General features: G+C 37.5%; 1 protein-coding gene across 1 annotated transcript in view; it reads left to right on the top strand.

Moving 5' to 3' along the window:
* The window catches only part of LOC150081954 (E3 ubiquitin-protein ligase SHPRH), a 504,999-nt gene that overhangs the window by 10,290 nt on the left and 472,598 nt on the right, over nucleotides 1–22,111 (top strand). The window contains exon 3 of the mRNA XM_090380382.1: nucleotides 6,944–7,217. Within this exon, the coding sequence (XP_090236508.1) occupies nucleotides 6,944–7,217 (274 nt within the window). The remainder of the gene's footprint in view (nucleotides 1–6,943; nucleotides 7,218–22,111) is intronic.

The following is a 22,111-nucleotide window of genomic DNA, read 5'->3' as shown; positions in this document are numbered from 1 at the left end:
GGGGTTGACACAGTTCTGCATGCCATGCACATCCTAGGGAGCATTACTCTTTGAATGGAACTGAGCTTTCTAGTAAATACTTTTCCACTTAAAATTGGTGCACCATACGTTACCATGGGGATAAATACACATTCATATAGCAAGTTCAGCGCCTTACCTTTTATTCCCCAGCCAACTCTAGTGATTTGAGTAATCATCCCAATAAATTTCCTCACCTTTTCTGATAGATAAGTAACATGTGAGTTGAAAGTCAAAGATCCGTCAAACATAATGCCTAGATATTTTAATTGCCTTGCCAATTTTAGGCTCGACCCATTCATTCTAACAATCGGGGGTCTTCTACTCAAAAATTGATCCTTAAAGACCATTGTCTTTGTTTTGGTTCCTGATTTCCTGATACAGTCAGTTTATGTAACCTACACCAGTTATTAAGTTCAAACAAAACTTGCTGTGACCTGGTTTCTAGTTGCATCCATGTATTTCCTTCAATAAGCAACACGAGATCATCAGCATATGCCACCATCTCTGTATGCTCGAAGTCCCTACACAACCAGTCCTCCAATCACCTCTCGTACAATAGAATCAACCGATGACTTAACAGTCACTGTACGGTGTATGAAGTAGTCCTTTACCGCCCTAAAGATCTTAGTTGAACAGCCTGCAAGTCTCAACATCATAAGAACGCTGCTCCATTGAATGGAGTCAAAAGCTCCCTCAAAGTCAATAAAGATTCCAAGGACATACTTACTGTTCGAGCCTAATATATAGTTTTGCAATGCCCGAAGTGCATCTTCTGTTCCACAACCTGGAGTAAAACCATAGTGTCTGCCAGACCAGCCTAAGTTTTTTTCAGTATAGTCAGTACTCCGTCTCGCCAGCATCCTTTCAAACACCTTTCCTAATCCAGGGAGGAGGGCAATAGGTTGATAAGATCGTGGATCATTCTTTGGCCTAGATGGTCCTTTCAGTATCAGCTTTAATAGGGCATCCTTCCATGGTGATGGAAAGGCCCCATCACACAGGCAGTTATTAAAAGCTTCAAGAAGGATCCCTGGTATCAGTCGATGAGCCCATTTAATGACTTCTCCTTCAATGAGGTCCATCCCTGGGCATTTATTGTTCCTTATGCATTGTACTGCATCAGAGTTCAATCAGGCTAAAGGGATCCTAATGAGAAAAACTGCATCCAGTTTTGCAGTTTTTCCAAACATCACATTAGCCTATCAGTTGTCATGTGAGTTCAGTATATTCTCCACCAAGCTAATAGCAATTCAGGTTGCACGAAATTACATTGAGTCCTCTGATACTAACGACAACATAATTTTCACAGATTCTTTAAATGCACTTCAAGCACTAAAAAAACATCATGAACATCACCCACCCAGTTGTGAAATGAATGATCACCTCTTTGCATACCTTATCAGGAGTTGGAAAAAACATATACTTCTGTTGAGTCCCAAGACATATGGCAATTCTTGGAAATGGACTAGCAGACAACACTGCCAAAATCGGCTCACTTACCACCTGAAAACAAGTGGAAAGTACCTCATCAACTATAGACCAATAATCCAGAAAAAATGCATGTGCCAATGGCAGTTATCATGGGAAAATCAACCTAACAATAAGCTTCAACGTATCAAGCCAAACCTTGAGCGATGGTCTTCCAGCTTCAGTTCAATCCAACAACAGGAGGTAACATTGGCTCGTCTGCGAATAGGTCACACAGATCTCACTCACGGTTATCTTTTAAGAGGGAGATACCCCCCTCCCCTAAATGTCATCACTGTAACACTGCTTTCAGTAAAACACATTCTTGTTGAATGCACAAAATGAAATACAAGAGAACACCAGAATCTTTACACTCCAGCCACAACAGAAAATCCTCTTACACTTACTTCACTTTTGAATAATAAAACAAATGTCTCAAGCATTTTTACCTTTCTCAAAATGATTAAAGTATATCACCTCCTTTAGTTAGTTAAAAACTAACTTTCTGGTACTATTTTTTGCAATTATCTCTATCTGACACGAAATAGCATATATACTTACCATATGTATGTCACACTGACCATAGTTGCCGATGCGCCTAATAAATCCACAAACAGACAGACAGACAGACAAACAAACAAGAAATTATTCTGCAGTCACAGCATATAGCTGATAGGTTACTATGATACAGTGGCCAAGGGATGCAAAACTGGATGCAAAAAATAATTTTGATACCATATACTTGGATTTCAGGAAGACTTTTGATACTATTGCCCATAAAAGACTACTGTGTAAACTGGAGCAATGTGGCATTAAGGGCAAGTTACTGCTATGGATAGAGGGATGATTAAGTAGAAGATGAGAGAGAGAGAGAGAGAGGTTATCAGTGGGCACTGCTCTTTATGGACTAATGTTATTAGTAGAGTTCCCCAGGATTCAGTGCTAGACCATCATTGTTTGCAATATTTATTAATGTTATTGATAGAGGTATATCAGGCTTAATGTCTAAGTTTTCAGATGATATAAAGGTTGGCATAGTGGTTAATGACAGTAATCAGGGTGAACTACTGAAACAATGTCTAGGAAAATTGGCTTGATGGTTGAGAAATGGCAATTGAAGTTTAATACTGACAAATGAAAGGCACTTCATATGGGTAGCAGTAATCCCAGAGTATGTGGTACTACATCTGTCAACTGTGTGGTACTACACTAGATTAGTTGAAAATGAAGACGAGATATGTGGGTAATTGTGCAGTCAGATATAAAATTATCTGAGCAGTGTAGATGTGCTGTCAGAACAGCTAAAGGGGTTTTGTGAATGATATATAGAAATTTTGCTATGAGATATAAGGAGGTTATTATCCCTTTGTACAAGGCTATGGCTAGGCTGCATCCTGAATATTATATACAGGTCTGGAAGCTTTATTTTAGGAAGGATGCAGGTCTACTGGAATGGGTGCAGAGAAGGACAATAAGATTGGTGAAAGGAACAAAATCGTGCTCTTACCTAGGAAAGCTTCAGTTCTGCAAATTACTGTGTCTGGCGACTAAGTCCCTGCATGATGATCTGATTGAGTTGTTTAAGGCCTTGAATGGATTGAGTAAATTGAGGAAGGATGGTTGCAGGCTACATGTGCAGAAGTTTGCCTTTAGCCAGTGGGTAGTTGATTGTTGGAACAGGCTTCCATCTGTTGTTGTGGAAGTGGATGGTTTGAATAAATGAAAGGATGAACTAGATAAATTCTGGAGGGTGTGGATGGGTGAAGTGTTGTTTTTTTTTTTTTTTTTTTTTTTGCTGATACTATGTAAGCTTGCTTTCTTGCATCATTTGCCACTAGAAGGTATGAATTATTTTTGTTAAATGAAGTGCTAGGTGCCAAAAAAATTCATTTTTTCTCTCCCAACCACCACTAATCTTGGAGTTTAAGAGCTGTGCAGAATTCTTCAATATATCTAAGTCCTGTACAAGATCATTTATTTCAGCTTGTTTAAACTGTTATATTTTCTTAAATTTTTTCAAATTCTTAGTACCTTCACATTCACTATGCTTACTATAGGAACAACAGTCAGAGTCTTTGCTAGAATTTTCGGAGTTATTAAGTTTTGTAAATTTCCATCTCCACTGTGTGGTTAGGATGAATAGCTAATAGCAGATTTTGATATCATATTGCAGCATTGTTCTTGGTACTGTACTGGACTGCTGGTTTTACTCTTGCTAATTTTTATGTGCAGAGCAGTCTGGTGCATGGTTTCTTAAGTTTATGCCAACCGTAGGTACACCAAATGCAAGGGATTTTTGTCTTTCATGATAAAATGATCATAAAATACTTTGTTTTAAAAGTTGATGATCCTTTGACTCTAATTTTTTAAATTTTGTATAAGTGTAGCAGAAGAAATCAGGATTGTATATTAAAAATACCAGTTTATCAAATAAAGTGTAATGTATTACAAGCATGACCCACAAGCTGTACTAGACTAATCTCTAATACACCCACGGTCTGTACTAAAGACCACTACTCACAGACTATACTGTGACCATGGCATAATAACAGACAATACAATCCCACACAACAGACCACACATAACCCTCATTGACAAGAAGGAAATAGCTATCTACCTAATTGACATAGCAGTGTGCCTAACACCAACAACCTCCAGAAAACCTATAAGGAAGAGGTTAAGAAGTGCAGAAACCTTAGGCACGAAATCAGAGAGATGTGGCATATATGGAACAACTCACAAACATCCCAGTCTCCATGCCAACAAACAGCATGGTGTCAAAGATGCTACATCAGAGCATAGCAGTAATAGGCCTCCCAGAGAACACCTACAAAGAGCTCTAGAAAGCAACAGTCCTAAACACCTAAAGGATAAGCAGAGACTTCATCCACCAATAATAGCAACTGGACATGACAACCACCACGTGCTCCTAGTACCTGTTGTGGGATGGAAAAGAATCCCATAAGGAGAAGAAAGAGAATAATAATACTCTTAGAACCATCATTAGGAGAAGGATAGAAAATAATAACAATATCACCACCACCTTACTGACAAATCAACAATTAAAACACCTACAATACTTTTTTCATTACTAGAAAATACAGCATTTTGTAAATTGAATGCATGTTAGCAAATGTTGTAATTCCATTTTTTGAAAACTCATTTAGAAAAAAAAAAAAATGATATTGGATTTTGTTAATCTTAGTAGTAGTTACAAAGTAGTCTAATCCTCTTTCCCTGTAATTTCTTATGGTTCCTGGTTCTGGAATTCTTTATAACAGTGAAACTTCCATATTCATGATTTCATTTTATTAACCCATCCCAGAGTCTTATAAACCTCAATCAGGTCCCCTCTAAGGTACCTTTTCAACCCTTTCAAGTCATTTTTATCAGGTGAGGTATCCGTACTTGGACACAATATTACAAATGTGGTCTTAAACTATCTTATACTCTGGACTTTGACCTCCCTTTTTCTAAAAGAGGTCTTGTAGAAAAAACAAAGCGTGGGGGGGAAATTTCATTGCTCTCCTGTTACAGATAATCTGATATCTTTCAAACGTTCCTGTGCAAAAAGCATGTTATGTTAGACATCAGAGTCAAAATGAATCTTGGATCCTCTTTACATCTTCCATCACCCTGATGATATCACCTAAGCTCATCTGGTACAAAGTCCGGAAAATGAAGGTCAGATATATCACACTATGTCGATCCTTGAACATAATGGATGTGCAATTGCGAACACTCAGGCAGTCTGCTGAAACATAGGATGTTTCAGCATTTTCATTTTCCATTTATTTGTACACACACGATTATTACACACACACACACATATATTATATATATATATATATTTACAAAAAGGTATATATACAATTTTATATACATTAACATTCTTGTTACATATATATAAGACATTATATTATACTTCCTGGTGCACTTAGTACATGTATCTCAGAGTCAAGGGTGGCTTCTAGACAAAAGCCCATCTCCACCTAGTTCATCTGTTTTGGCGTAAAACGTGCGAGGTATTTTACCACTGCCAATATAAGACAGCTGTTGCCCGGTGCCCTTCTCTAGGCCCGGGTTTACGTTATGTATTTGTGCCGAATGCACAAGTCCCACACCCACCGGATGTAGTGCAATACCAGTGGGTGTCAACAAATGAATTACTAGTGGAGAACTTCCACAAATTATCCTCACTTACACCCACTAATTATTATGTTAAACAGATATATAATACTTTTTTTTTTAAAATATGTTCAGAGTCTCTGAATCACTCAGAACCAAGAAAACAATATATAACATACATCTTTACAATAACAATTGATATAAATCTTGTTGATAACAATTGGCCAAAATCAATGCAACATTAATTAACATAAATCAACACAATAGCAATCCATATAAGTCAACACAATAACAATTAACTTAAATCTTCTGTTTACACTTAAACCTTTTGTCTTTTGGTCATTTGTGAAGTCAATTCCCAGAAGAAGCTGAAGTTCTTAACTGAGTCCTCAATATGAAAACTGATCTTGAGAAAGTTTGCAGATCAGTAAAGTTATTATGGTCTTTAACTAAGATATTTACATTGTTCTCCAATAAGTTTGGAACCGCAGACATTAAATCTGTTCTAAGTTGAGAGTACAGTGGACAGTTCAGAAGTACACGAATCCACATTTCATATTCCCCACATGTGCAGTACGGATCAGACTCCAAGCCACGCTCAAATAACTTAGCCCAGAGGGACCCATGCCCTGTTAGCAGATAAGAAGTTGTCGTAGAAGGTCCAAATCACGAAATAACTCCAGGGGTTGTTGAGAATTCCACTTGTGCAATATACTTTCTTGTTACAAGCCCAAATTCGCTCTCATCCCATCTTTTTTGCCAGACAACAGTAAATTCCTTCCAAAGCCTTTTCTTCTCCCTTTTTCAGCAGATTGCTTGAGTTTCTGGCCCTCAAAAAAAAAGCTGAAAAGCAGCATTTGAAGTTATCTTCAAATAACTGGGAGGTATGCAATCAGTGCAATCAGCCTTTCACAGAATAGGAATTGAAAACTGCACTATTTCTTTCCCAGGCAAGTGCTGTCAGGCCAGATCCTTATGAGATGATCAAACATTTTAATTGAAATCTGTGGATTGGCTGCTCTGTTTGTTCAGCATAGTCTATTTTTTTTTAATGTTTTATCAATCACTTTTATCATAACTCATGTAAACTTGAAAATAAATGATGTTTGAAGATACTTTTTTTTTTTTTCATTTTTGTGCTGGTGTGGAACCGGAAGACAGAAGAAATAACATTAGACTGCAAAGCTCGAGCATTATTTCTGCTATCCCACGAAAGGAAAAATGTGTTTCACACTGATTTTAGTACATTTTTATAGAAAATGTGCAAAAATTTTCTAAATTAAATGGTTTTTGTGTATTCATAAATTGTTCATAATTACTTTTTCAGAGTATCCTGAATCAGATATGCCAGTAAAGCAAGATGTAGAAGGCTTATATACAGCAGTCAGAGCTCAGGAGGATAAGCAGTTTCCTATAACAGATGTGCAGCATCAAAATTTATTACCAACTCTTCGGCCATACCAGAGATTAGCAGTCCAGTGGATGCTGCATCAGGAGAAAAGTTGTAAAACTGTGTTTCAAGAAGAAAAATTACATTCCTTGTTCATTGAAGTCACATCTGTTGATGGAACCATAATATACTATAATAAGTGTGGTGGCTTGTAAGTATACAGTTCATAATTTTTTTTTTTTTTTTTTGTTTTTTGAATTACTACTTTGATTGATCAGTGTTTCACTAATTATTATTTAGATGTTCAGTAAGGGTGTCTGTAGATTTTACTGTTTGTAAATGGCCGCCATTATTATATGATACAGAATAGCGTAATGTATATTCGGAACTTGAGAGCATAATATAAAACTAGATAGCGAAATACATAGCACTCTGGTGCCTCCGTAGCCAGGTGGGCAGGAGCAGCATTTCGTAGCACATGCTTCTTGATTAGACCGGGGTTCAAGCCCTTGACCACCAAATACGGGGGATGCGAAAAGGTCAGGTAATGACCACCGCATATCCCCCCGAGCAATATGGCCTTAGTTGCTAATGCTCCTAAAAACCAAATAACAACAAATAACATAGCACTCTATTAGAAATCTGTTAGCTTAGTATAGTATTATCAGTTATTCAGTAAAATTTATTATTCTTATTAAATTTCATTGTTAATTAAATTGTACCTAAACAAAATCATGACCCAGACTAGAGCAGCAAAGCAATGAGCACAAAGTAGTGTTAGTACTGTGGCTCGGGGGAGAACCGAAGGGGGCGATTCTCCAACATATCACAGTCTAAAAAAATGCGAAATGGTTGCGGACTTTCAAGAACAGGACATGATCTAGCCAAGGAGGATGTCATTCTGTGTGCTAGGTGCAGAGACTGTGAAGAAATAAAGTGCCAACTCAGCATTCTGATGGACATCTATGAGAGTTTGAGGTGTAGAGTAGATACTCTCAAAGAAATTAATATGAGCCCATCAAGCTCTCAGACACCCAACTCAATGCCAGAGCTCACTCCTATGCATAGGCAACACAGCTTCAATCTCCAAGGCAGAATGTGCTGGTCCCACAGGAGCTAGTTATTGTCGGTGATTCTATTGTCAGGGAGAATATATTATGCAATATACAGGGTGAATATATTATAAAAAAAGGATAGGTGGAACAGGACCAGTATATGTCTGCCAGGGACAAAAGTTGATGACTTTGTAGAGCAAATATCATCTTTTATAGCACAAAAGGTGATATTGTTTTACAGGTTGGCACTAATGATCTTAAGAGTAAGAGATCTGCAGATTTGCTTAACAAAGACAGGTCAATGTTGAAAAAAAGTTGCGAGTTAGGGTTAAATTTAAAAGTGTCTGCAATTCTGCCCAGACATGATAGGAGGGAGTATATGATGGGAGCCTTGTCAATCAATTCAGCCCTGGAGAGATTGTGCAAGGATTATGGGGTAAAATTTTTTTTCAGTGTGGTCTATGCTTGCTAACAGGAGAGACTGCTTCTACAGGGATGGGATATGCTTAAATAGAAAGGGTGCAAGAATATTTGCTGATGCTAACGAGGCAGTGTTAGGTGGGTAGGAAAGTTGCTAGCTTGGGGGATTGACAGACTAAAAGATTAATAGTAGCTGCAGGCAGAGGCGAAAGTGATTCTTGCACTGCTTCTATTGTAATGAGCAGCAGCCTAGAGAGCAAGTTGCTGGGGATTTAAAGAGCTGTTGGGAGTCATCATGGAATAAGTAAATACATGGGCTGTGTTATGGTAACTAAAAATAGCGAAATACTTGCGGCCCCGGGTTCCAAGCGAATTCGAGGTCAAGCGATTTTTCTGAGATATATAGAGTGCTCATCAAAAGCGATTAAAGTTTTTTCTATTTTCCTACGTTTCTATTAGCAGCTTTATTTCTATATCGTTCTACACTTAAAAGACACAAGTTAGAACAGAGAAAGGAAACTCACCTTTCTTTATTTATCCATATATTTCTATTTCCACTAACTAACTAACACTTTAACCGCTTGGCCTCCTAGCGGCACTGCTCCTGCCTCCCCGTGGTGGGGCCGGAAATCTTGGCAAGTAAGACCACTTGCCAAGGGCTAAAAGGAGCAAACATGGCAAACACAGACCATCAGGATATTGAGAACGAAAATCCAAAGAGACAAAAGACTGATCGGATGGAGCAACCTTGCCCATCGTTCTTAATTATCCACTCTCTTACTAGTCAGCCCATTAATAAATTGTCTCCGTTTGTCATACAAAAACATCTGGAGGGTATTGCAGGATCTCCCAAGACGGTGAAGAGACTGCAATCAGGAGACATACTAGTAGAAACCACCAACCACAGACATTCTGAGAAGCTGTTACAGCTTACAAGTTTTGCTGGCATTCCAGTCAAAATATCTCCGCACACAACCCTAAATTCATCTAAGGGTGTGATATCCAGTTGGGACTTATTAAACGTTACCGAGGAAGAAATAACCCAAGAGCTGCAGGGACAACACGTAATTGAAGCAAGACGAATAATGATTAAAAAAGATAATGAACTTACACCTACAAGAAATATTATTCTCACCTTCAATACACCCAACTTACCCTCCTCTGTAAAAGCAGGTTATTTACTTTGCCGCATCCGACCTTACATACCAAACCCTTTAAGATGTTACAAATGCCAAAAGTATGGCCACTCACAAACTGTATGCAGAGGAGTTCCTGTCTGCCCTAATTGTGGATCCTCAGATCACATACAAAGTAACTGTACAGCCTCAAAAATGACCTGCCCAAATTGCAAAGGTGACCATCCTGCATATTCAAAGACATGTGAAAAGTGGAAAACCGAGAAGAAAATAGTAAAATACAAGGTTGAGAACAAAGTAAGTTACCCAGAAGCGAGAAAATTACTTGCTCCTTCTATAATCAGAAATATGACCTATGCCAATGCTGTAAAAAAATACCAGACAGTCTCAACTCAAACCGATGTAACAGTTCCCACTAACAAATCAATTTCTGACTGGGCTAGAAATGTTCTTTCTAAACAACAACCCAAAGTCTCAGACCAGTCAAACAATACTCCTCTGACAATACCAGCAGCATCTCCTGCTCCAATGAGTACTACTACATCCAATATTACAAACTCAAATGCAATGAAAAATAACCAGGACACAACCATGGATACAGATGGCACATCTATACAGGAAGATCCAATTTTAGAAATTCACGCTGAAGAAGAAGAAATGGACACTGGTCGACCAATATTCTCCAAAAAAGATAAATCAAAATTAGAACGTCATAAGCCAGTCACCTTCAAAAAGCAGTCAGATACAGCTCTATCAGTTAAACACAAATAATGCCTTGTATTTTGCAATGGAACTGCAGAGGCTTTCGTTGCAATACAGACGATATTCATGATCTGATAAATTGGTATTCGCCAGTTGCTCTTTGTCTCCAAGAAACTTACTTAACTTCACAAATTTCTCCTTCGATAAAGAACTATTGCCTTTATCAAAGAGAGCGTAATACAGCAAATGCTGCCCATGGTGGTGTTGCAATCCTGATAAATTCAAAAAAAAAAGATCCCAACAAAGCATATCCCACTTCAAACTGAAATAGAAGCTGTTGCTGTTCGTATAACGCTCCATATTTCATTAACACTTGTGTCAATCTACTTGCATCCAAACCATACATACTGTCTAAAAGAACTTGAAGACCTCATCATACAGATACCTCCACCTTTCTGTATTTTAGGGGACTTTAATGGGCACCCCCCCCATGGGGTGCTTCTAAATTGGATACACGTGGTCGACTCATTGAAAGACTTTTAGATGCACTAAACCTCGCCATACTGAATACTGGCACGCACACTCACATTCAGCTCCCAACTGGACATACTTCAGCAATAGATCTTTCCATTTGTTCTCCAGTACTGGTCCCGACCATAGAGTGGTATGTTATAAACGATCCTATGGGTAGTGATCACTTCCCAATCGTATGCAAGGTATTGATAGCACAGACTCCTTTAACAAAACCCTGCAGGAAATGGAAATTTACAAGAGCAAACTGGGCAAAATTTCAGTCATCAATCTCTTTCGATGAGAAAAAAATCCGTCTCCAGCGTATTGATGATGCGACAGATTACATCACGTCGCATCTCTTAAACGTGGCTAAAGATACAATACCATTATCATATCCACTGGGCCGTAAGCACTATAATTATTGGTGGAATGAGGAATGCACTAAAGCAAAAAAGGCAAAAAATTAAGCGTGGAATTTGTTTTGGCAATATCCAATCACAGCCAATCTGATAAATTATAAGAAAGAAAGGGCAAAAGCACGTTTTATACAGAGGCAAGCCAAAAAAGAATCCTGGATCCGTTTTGCCTCAACAATTAACAGAAACACTGACAGCAAATTAATTTGGAAAAAAATTAGACAGCTTTCTGGTAAGTTTCCAACCATACCTTCTCCAGTCCTCTCCTGGAATGGGCGAGATTTATCTAGTCCCTCGGATATAGCCAATGCTTTGGGCAATACTTTTGCTGAGATCTCAGCAACATCAGCTTATACTACATCTTTCCAACGAATTAAAAACAGTCGAGAACAGTATTCTGTTAACTTCCAAACTGCCCTCATCCTACCATATAACAAACCTCTACAATATTCTGAACTATTGCATGCCATTAAAACAGCTCGTAATGGTGCCGCCGGACCAGATGGCATCTATTATGTCATGCTGCAGCATCTTGATGACAAAGCTTTGCGCCTCCTCCTGGTCTTTTACAACCGTATTTTTTTAGAAAAAATTTATCCAGCTTCTTGGCACCACTCTATTGTTTTGGCGTTCCTGAAGCCTGGTAAAGATCCAACCAATCCCCATAACTATAGACCAATATCTCTGACCAGCTGCCTCAGCAAAATCCTTGAAAAAATTGTCCACAGTAGACTTGTCTGGATCATAGAGTCACAACATCTAATGAGCAATAGTCAGCATGGCTTTCGACAAAACAGATCATGCTTAGATCTCAGATCTCAGCTTAGATCAAGGCTGAATTTGCCATTCGCAATGCCTTTGTTAAACATGAGCATCTGGTAATTGGTTTCTATAGATATACAGAAGTCTTTTGATACCACCTGGCGACATGGCATACTTAGTGATCTTTATTCTCTCGGTCTATGGGGTAATCTTCCCATATTTGTTCAGAACTTCCTATACACTAGATCGTTTCAAGTAAAATACCAAAACGACCTCTCTACAACTTTCATTCAGGAAGAAGGTGTTCCTCAGGGATCTGTACTGAGTGCCACTCTCTTTGCTCTTAGAATTGATTCCATCACTAAACAGCTTCCAAACACAGTTGAATCATATCTTTACGCGGATGACCTTTCCATTTCCTGTCATTCCCAAAGCATGAGATCTATTGAAAGGCAGCTTCAGATATCACTGAATAAAATACAACAATGGGCCAGCCTTAATGGCTATCGGCTCTCACAACAGAAAACAGTTGCTATCCATTTTTGTAGACAACGCAAACTCCATCTGGATCCTGAACTTCAAATTTCCAACATCTCCATCCCAGTCACTACTAACATCAGATTTCTAGGATTAATCCTTGACAACAAATTAAATTTCTTAGACCATATTAAAAATGTACGTACTTCCTGTTTAAAAAAGTTAAATATACTCAGAACTTTATCCGCCCTAACATGGGGTGCAGATCGCACCTCCTTACTTCGGTTATACAGGGCATTAATCCGATCCCGTCTCGATTATGGTGCGCCTGTCTATGATTCTGCCAGAGCAAGTGCTTTGCGCTGTCTTGATCCAGTTCAGCACAGCGCCTTGAGGACTGCACTTGGGGCTTTCAGAACATCACCAGCACATAGCCTCTACATCGATGCACATGAGCCCCCTTTAACTCTACGTAGGAAAACACTGCTACTGAAGTATGCCGTTAAAATACAAAGTTGTGCCTCGCATCCAATTCAGCCATACTTATTCAATCCACCATTAGAAAACCTCTACAGAATTAAGCCTAGCATAGTAAAACCAGCTGGTCTTCGCCTTCTTGAACTGATGCAGGTTTGGAATGTTCCCATTCATTCTGTACAAGAAGTAGTAACATGCGCTCAACCGCCATGGACGTGTACTCCTCTACCCACCTGTGACACTTACCTTTGCCAGTGGGGAAAAAATGTTCTTCAAGCATCAAATGTGAAACAGCTTCATGCAATTCACACTCACAGATATTTTGACTTTTCTCCAATTTTTACAGATGGCTCTAAATCTAACTCAAACGTTGGAGCAGCAGCAGTGTTCCTAAATACCACTATTTCAGCATCCCTTCCACCTGAATTCAGCATCTTCTCAGCAGAATTATATGCAATTAAACTAGCCTTAGAAAATCTCAGTTCTGACTGCTCATTAAAATTTGTTATTTACACTGACTCCCTCAGCTCAATTATGGCATTATCTAACTCTGCAGATAAAGTTCACCCTTTTCTAAATGAAATTAGAAGATTATTACTGAAGATTGAAGAGTGCCACCAACTGATCACCTTCTGCTGGATTCCGGCACATTCTGGAATTTCCGGTAATGAACTGGCCGATAGAGCGGCAAAAAATCCATCTACCTTAAATTTAACCAATATACCTGTTCCAGCATCAGACTATCCACAAATCATTCGTGGTGCATGCCTAACAGAATGGACAGCACTCTGGCACTCTCAAACAAACAACAAACTTTTTCAACTTAAACAGGATCCTAAAATTTGGCGTTCCAGTGTCCGTTCGTCAAGACGAGAAGAAGTACTTCTTTCAAGATCAAGAATAGGCCATACACATTTGACTCACCTTCATTTACTCACAGGAGATGATACACCACAGTGTCCACATTGTTCTCTAAATTTGACTGTGAAACACATTCTCATTGAATGCCCACACTATAATCAAGACAGAAATACAACCCTACTATCTTTAGTTAACCTTCGGAAACCAATAACCCTAGAGAATGTCATTGGTGAAAATGCAAATATTCCTGAATTTTTTAACTTTCTGAAGAAAATTGGACTTTTTACTCATTTCTGATTTCTCCTTTTCTGACGTGACAAGAAATTCTCATATTTTATTACAATAAAAGAATAGGCGTATTATAGCCAAAGCAGCTTATGCGCCAGAAACCCCCACAACAACAACAACAACAACAACATGTATACTTGCATGTACACCAATGCTAGAAGTACTGTAAATAAATTTGATTAATTTGAAGTGCTGATCAAGACATCAACGGCAGATATTGTTGAGATATCAGAGACATGCCATAACACAGATATAAGCAGTGCCGGATTGGAATTTAGGGAGTAAAATGTGTATAGAAAGGATAGACAGGGTAGGCAGGGAGGAGGGGTTATGCTGTTAGTTAAGAAACACACAAAATCTAAGCAAGTGCATCCAGTTGACATGGAGGCAGTGCAATGTTGAGTCGGTTTGGTGTGATATTAACGCTGGGAAAGTAAAAATGAGAGTAGGAGTGTGTTATAGGCCTAATGACTTCTGATGAGTACATTGAACATTTGCACAGAGAAATTGAGTTGGACAGTAAATAAAATTTCTTGTAATGGGGGATTTTAATTTTCCAGATATTGATGGGAACTTGTCGATTGGTCACTCACACGCTAACAAGACCTTTGTGGATTTATTGGATGACTGTTTTCTATAGCAACATATTCTTGATCTGATTATCAGCAATGATTATTCATGCATTAAGAATTTGCAGATAAAGGAACCATTAGGTGAGAGTGATCACAGTGTACTGATGTGGGATTTACTTAAAGATGTAACTACCATCAAGGGTAAAGGGAATGGTTTTTGTTTTCGTAAAGGTGACTAAAGTGGTCTCAGACAGTTTTTAAATTCTATATGGTGGAATCAACTAATTATGCTAAAAACAGTGAATTCTAAATGGGAAGCTTTCAAGGAATTAACCTTGGAAGCTACTGGGCTTTTCATATCAACTAAAAAATACTGTTCAAGATTTAGACCTAACTGGATGTCAGATGAACTAATGAGGTTCATGCCAGAGCAGAAAATTGTGTGGGATGCTTATAAATTATCAGGTGACACAGTAGATGTAATCTAGTCTGTAATCAAGTCACAAAGGAGGTTAGGCAAGCGATGGCTGATTATGAAAAATCCTTGGCAAAGGATGCGAAGAAAAACAAGAACGACTTCTTTACTAATGTAAACTCTGGAAGGAAGAGGATGAATCAGATTGGTCCACTTGATTTCGGTGGTTCAACTGTTGATGATCCTGCTCAGATAGCTGACAAACTGAGTGAGTATTCTGCATGTACATTCACATATTAGGAATTCTGTAAGGAAGGGGAGGACAGAAGTTTACTAAACTGTTAACCGGGAGCTAAATGATTTTGTAATAATGGAGCGCAGATTGGAGGAGAAATTGTTGAAGTTAAACATAAAAAAGGCACCTGGGGCAGATGGAATCTATTCAGTTATATTAAAGGAGGTAGCGAGAGAAGTAAGCGAATGCTTAGCCATAATTTTGAGAGCATCCTTAGGTTCACTCCAATCCCCTATGGACTGGAGATGTTCTTTTGTATCCCCAATTCAAAAAGGGGAATCAAAAGGTGACATGAGTAATTACTGACTTGTTAGTTTAACTTCTGTTCCAGGGAAAATAATGGAGTCACTGGTTAAAGAAGCATTGCAGGATTATCTAGGAGTACAATAATAATTCAGCACAGCATGGGTTTATTAAGGGAAAGTCTTGTCTGACAACTTTTATTAGATACTATGATGTAGTTACAAAGCAAAGGATGCAAAAAATAATTTTGATATCATATACTTGGATTTTCAGAAAGCTTTTGATATTGTTGGAACAGTGCCAATTGCAGCAGTATAGTATTAAGGGCAAGTTGCTACAATGGATAAAAGGGAGGTTGAGTGGAAGAGAAGACCGAGAGTGGTAATCAGTGGATGCTACTCTTCACGGACTAATGTTATTAGTGGAATACCTCAGGGTTCGGTGCTGGGCCTATTGTTTTGTGTATTTATCAGTGATATCATTGAAGGTATATCAGGCTTAATGCCCAAGTTTGGAGATGATACAAAGGTTGGCAGGGCTGTTAATGACAACAAAGAAAGTATGTTACTGCAGCAGGATCTAGAAAATTTAGGCAGATGAGCTGAGAAATGGCAACTGAAGTTTAACATTGACAATTGCAAAGTATTGCATATGGGTAGCAGTAACCCAAGAGAAACATACCAACTGTGTGGTACTACACTCAGGGAGCTGGAGAATGATAAAGATCTGGAGGTAATTGTGCAGTCAGATATGAAGTTATCTGAGCAGTGCAGATGTGCTGCCAGAGCAGGTCATGGAGTTTTGTCAATGATATATAGGAATTTTGCTAGCTGAGACAAGGAGGTGATTATTCCTTTGTATAAGGCAATGGTCAGGCCACACCTTGAGTACTGCATACAGGTCTGGAGGCCTCATTTTAGGAACGATGTACAGTTTCTTGAGCACATACAGAGAAGGGTAACAAGAAGGTTGGGGAAATGAAGGGGTTCCTCTTACCAAAAAAGGCTAAAGTTCTGCAAATTGCAGCGTCTGGAGATTAGGCACCTGCGAAGTGATCTGAATGAGGTGTATAAGGTCTTGAATGGGTTGAGCAGGCTGAATGCTGATGGGATACTTCTGCTTGCTCAGAACCTGAGGGGGCTCATAGATTCAAATTGAGGAAAGTCAGTTGTAGAATAGATGTGTGGAAGTTTGCCTTTAGTCATTGGCTAGTTGATTGGTGGAACAGACTTCCATCTGTTGTTGTGGAAGTTGATAGCTTAAATAAATTTAAGGCTGAACTAGATAAATGTTTGGGGTGACCGGATGGGTGAAATGGGAAGGTTTTTTTGGCTGATGCTATATAAGCTTGCTTTCTTGCATCATATGCCTCAGCTAGTGCTAATGCTAATGTAAATACAAATTTTGTTACAACTTGTTCTAACAATTTTATTTTTTTTAAGCTTTTCAAAAACGCAAACTAAAACTAGAATTTTTTAGAATTTTTTTCAGGGAACAGTATACAGTTTACTTAAATTGTGTTTTCCCCTTACAGAAACAGTCCTTAGATATGGGAATTATAAAGTAAAAGTACCATTTACTAGTTTGTAATATGCAGGGGCTGGCCGTCCCGAGGGTGCAAGGGGTGCAGTGAGCCTGGGCACCAGCGTTCAAGGGGTGCCTGAAAACCTGAAACTTACATACACATATGAAGAAAATATTAAAGGGGGCACCATATTTCAATTGGCACCTGGGTGCCACACACCCTAGGAACACCCCTGCTAATATGACAAGCATGGGCTGAGATGTAACTAAGTGTGCTGCAGTGATTTTTTTTTTTTTCTGTTAATTTTTTTTTTTTATATGTGATTATTGGTTAAATATAGTGTCTTTAAATATACCGCATTTAAGCAGCTTGGATTTTCTGGGAGAGTTTTAGTCACAGTCAATGTTTATTGTAATTAGTGTTACAAAGTTTTTTTTTTATTATTTTTTTTTTGTTTTTAATTCTGTTTTCCCACATGACTTGCAAAAGAAGTTATAAGACTTTCTGACAATGATGGAAAAAAAGGTTAATTGGAAAGGCCAAAAAAGGTATAATAAAGAAAGTTGATGCTGTTGATTTTGGAATACCTTCTGATATTCCAAAACTTACCAGTCATTAGACAAAAAAAAAAAAAAAAAAAAAATTAATATTGAGCAATTACAGAAGATGAGGAAGTTCATAATTATAAATGATGCAAATTGATTTTGATTTGATTTTTGGAAAAGCAGAAAAATTTGTTGAACAACTAGGACTTATAGGATTTAAAGCAGATCCTGGGATGGCTAGATAAATTTTAAAAAAATTGTAATTTTAAAAATTTGTAATAGTGCATTGTGAAGAAAGCTATGAGTGGTGGCCAGAGTACTGCAGTGTCTGATATATTGACTATTACACTGGAAACAAGAGATGCTGTTGTAGTTGTTACAACAGCATCTCTTGTTTCCTATGTAATAAGAGATGCTGTTGCAGTTGATAAAAAAATTGATTTCCATGCTATCTGAAATGTCTCTTCCCCCCCCCCCCCTCTCGTGACATAATAAAAACTGCTCTTGACTGATTGATATTGACTGATGTTATCAAGAGCATAATAAAGAAGCAGATACTATTCTGCTCACTTAGAAGGCAGCAAAGATGAAGGTAAATTTATTTACCCTCAGTCATACTGTGCAAGACAGTTAATGCTTTGGACATTGTAAAATATATTTTAATACAAGAAAATATAATACATGAAAATATCAGTGTAACCTTAAGATTATTTTTATGCATGTCAAAGAATAATGCCATGAAATTAAATATAAATTAATTTTTTATTAAATGTTGAATTTCCCTACATAGTAAATGAAATGTATATGTGATTTTACTGTAATTTTAAATGTTTGAAAATTACTGAAATAAATATTAATTTTAATCATATATCTGTTAGTTTTTTGATTCTTTTGATTGTAACTGATTTTAGTGTACAGCGCAATATATTAAACATGAAATTTTGTTTTTTTTAATTGTGCTTTCTTTCTATAATTCTTAAGTTTTGGTGACTCAAAATATTTTTCTTTATCCTTCTTTTAAATTTCAGTTATTGAAGCTTGACTCTAGAATGTATATTATTATTGACTGTATAGAATGTATATTATTATAATTTTTCCATCCTATACTATTTCTACAATTTTTGGTTAATAAAATTGCCATTTAATAGATCAAAATACAATTATTATATGTCATCAGAATTTAACTAGTGTCTACTGTATATTCTTTATTTGACTCACTAAATGGTTTATGTTGACTTTAATTTAGTGTTTTTATTTTGTTGTTCATGAAGAAACATTCCACATAAAGATTGTATTCTCATTCCACTAATCTTAACTAATCCCATTCCACAGTGAGATTAGTTGTTTGCATCCAGTTATACCAGAAAGTTGTTATGACCCTGTGCAGAAGGGTTATTTTAGGGAAAAATGGATGACCTTGTGAACCAGTGTTGTAGGTATACAAATTATAGGTAAGCAATTCAAAGCAAAGTATCTTTCATTAGAAAGCTTACCATATTTTGCATGGAATATGTGATTACTTATCCTTGCATCACCTCATTTACCTATTCATTGGCCTGATCCAGAGGTTCCCATTCTTTTCAATTTTCTGCTACCAAATGAGAAATACAAAAGTTTCTGTACCACAAGTGTGGAGATCTGTAGAGTGCCAGAGGATTAGAATTTGAGCTTAAAAAATAAATGTTAAAGAAACCTAACTTTATTTGTTACACAATATGATTGAAACTTATGTCATGAAAAAGCTTGTTTCATTGAACATAACTCTGTCACATTAGTATGATCTTGGTTGGTTTTAATATTAAGTTGGGTCTGAGTTATAATTTGGTTTCTGTATACATTTTTAGTTAGTAAAATAATAAGAGGAGTTTACCTCAATATAGTACGTAGAACACTTCCGTATGATACCCTCCAGAAATTAAAACGGAAAAAACGAAAAAATCGACAACTTACCGGTACATTAAAGTAAAATATAAATAATTAAATAATCAATTTAACACAATTCAAAATCAATTTAAAACAATTAAAAATCAAATTAACGCAATTAAAAGAATCTAACGAAAATATTCAAAACGATTTTCCTTCCTGAAGCTGACAACGCTTTTCGACCGTATGTCGTGATCACAGGAATGAAAATTACCGAATCGGGTTAAACCTGCAACTTCAGTAGTGATTATATGTCTTCGCGCATGTGCATAAAGGTCCACGCATCGGAGATCAAATATGGCCGCCGAACATTAACAGAATTCTCGTGTAATTTACACGAATTAATAAGACTAGACTACTCATAGGCTATTGCAGGCTGAGTAAAGGTCAGGAAGGTAGTACGTGATATGAACTCTTCAATCTTCATCTGTTTTCAGTGTTTTTTTTTTTTTCTTCATAAATTTTGTGATAAACCGATAAGCAAATCTTGAACTTTTCTTTCTATTTTCAAGAAATGTTCGGTGTTTTAATCCATCCCATCAAACATAGAGAAAGATTGCTGAATTTTGCATCTACATTCACACATGAGGAGTTTTTCAATGAGGGGAGTGCCAGAAATTTATCAAACTCTAACAGGGAGTTAAGTGATTTTGTAATAACTGAGAGCAAAGTGAAGGAAAAATTGTTGAAGTTAAACATAAGCAAGGCACCTGGGGTGGATGGGATCTATCCAGTTATATTAAAGGAGGCAGCACAGGAAGTAAGCAACCCCTTAGCCATAATTACGAGAGCTTCTTTGGACTAATGGAGGTTGTCGTTGTTATTTGGTTTTTAGGAGCATTAGCAACTAAGGCCATATTGCTCTGGGGATATGTGGTGGTCATTTCCTGACCTTTCCGCATCCTCCATATTTGGTGGTCACTGGTTTGAACCCCGGTGTAATCAAGAAATGTGTGCTGCTCCCGCCCACCTGGCTACGGAGGTGCCCAGGAGAGGTTTCCATGGGCTGCAAATGTATCACCATTTCACAAAGGGGATTCAAAAGGTGACACAAGTAACTACAGACCTGTTAGTTTAACTTGTGTTCAGGGGAAAATAATGGAATCACTGGTTAAAGAAGCATTGCAGGATTATCTAGACAAGACTGCAGTAATAGTTAAGACACAGCATGGGTTTGTTGAATGGGGGTCTTGTCTGACCAATTTGATTGGATACTATGATGTGGTCACAAAGGAACTGAATGCCAAATATAATTTGATATCATATACCTGGATTTCAGGAAAGCTTTTGATACTGTTGTACATGGAAGACTGCTGTATAAATTGAAGGGTTATGGCATTAAGGGTAAGTTGCTACAATGGATAAAGGGATGGTTGAGTTGTAGACGACAGAGAGTGGTAAACAATGGACACTGCTCTTCATGGACAAATGTTATTAGTAGAGTTCCCCAGGATTCAGTGTTGGGCCCATTGTTGTTTTGTATATTCATCAATGATATTGATGAAGGTATATCAGGTTTAATGTCCAAGTTTTCAGATGATACAAAGGTTGGCAGGATTAGTAAAGACAGTATGCTACTCCAACTGGATCTAGATAAGTTAGGCAAATGGGCTGAGAAGTGGCAAATGAAGTTTAACATTGACAAATGCAAAGTACTGCATAAGGGTAGCAATAACCAAAGAGAAATGTATCAAATGTATCAACAAATGTATACACCCAGGGAAGTGGAAAGTGAAAAATATCCAGGGGTAATTGTGCAGGCAAAGTTTGCTGAGCAGTGCAGACAGGCTGCCAGGGCAGATCATGGAGTCTTGTCAATGATATACAGGCGGGCCTCTATTAACGCGATTAATTCATCCCGCGAGCGCATCGCGCAAAATGGAAATGCGTTAATCGAATATAATAACCAATAGGAAAAATTATAATTGGTCCTTGACCTTCTGGAATGTCCATAAAGAATTTTAAAAATACCTTTTAAATAACTTTTTAACTGTATATAATGTAAAAGATAATGAAAATAATTATGGAATAAAATGTTTATTGCATAAAACAGCGGTTCTTAAACTGTGCACTGCAGAATATTTTAAATTTTCAAGAGAAAACTCGACATCTGTTGGACACCGCTCGAACTACTAGCTCGAGGTAGTTCATAGTTTCAGCATTTCTTATTAATTTGTTTGGACCTAACTACTAAACAAAACTGTTAGGTATTTCTTTTGGTCTGGGTGCGCCTTGAAAAAATTACTGAGACATTAAAGGCGCTGTGAACCGAGAAACTTTGGGAACCTCTGACATAAAATACACAATGAACAATGCGGAAATATTTGAACAGTGTTGACTTTCTCTTTTCATCAATCAATTTCCGATAGCCGACAACAATCTTCTCTGGGCCCTGGTGAAATAAATATCGCAGAGAACATCAAACCTTTTGTTTGAGGTTCTATGCGATACGAAAGATTTCATCTAATTCTTTTATCGTT

Source organism: Mastigoproctus giganteus, chromosome 8 (assembly GCF_048544385.1).
Source record: "Mastigoproctus giganteus isolate SK-2022 chromosome 8, ASM4854438v1, whole genome shotgun sequence".
Taxonomy (NCBI): domain Eukaryota; kingdom Metazoa; phylum Arthropoda; class Arachnida; order Uropygi; family Thelyphonidae; genus Mastigoproctus; species Mastigoproctus giganteus.
The sequence above is the reverse complement of the archived record's forward strand: the minus strand, read 5'-3'. Positions and strand labels throughout refer to the sequence as shown.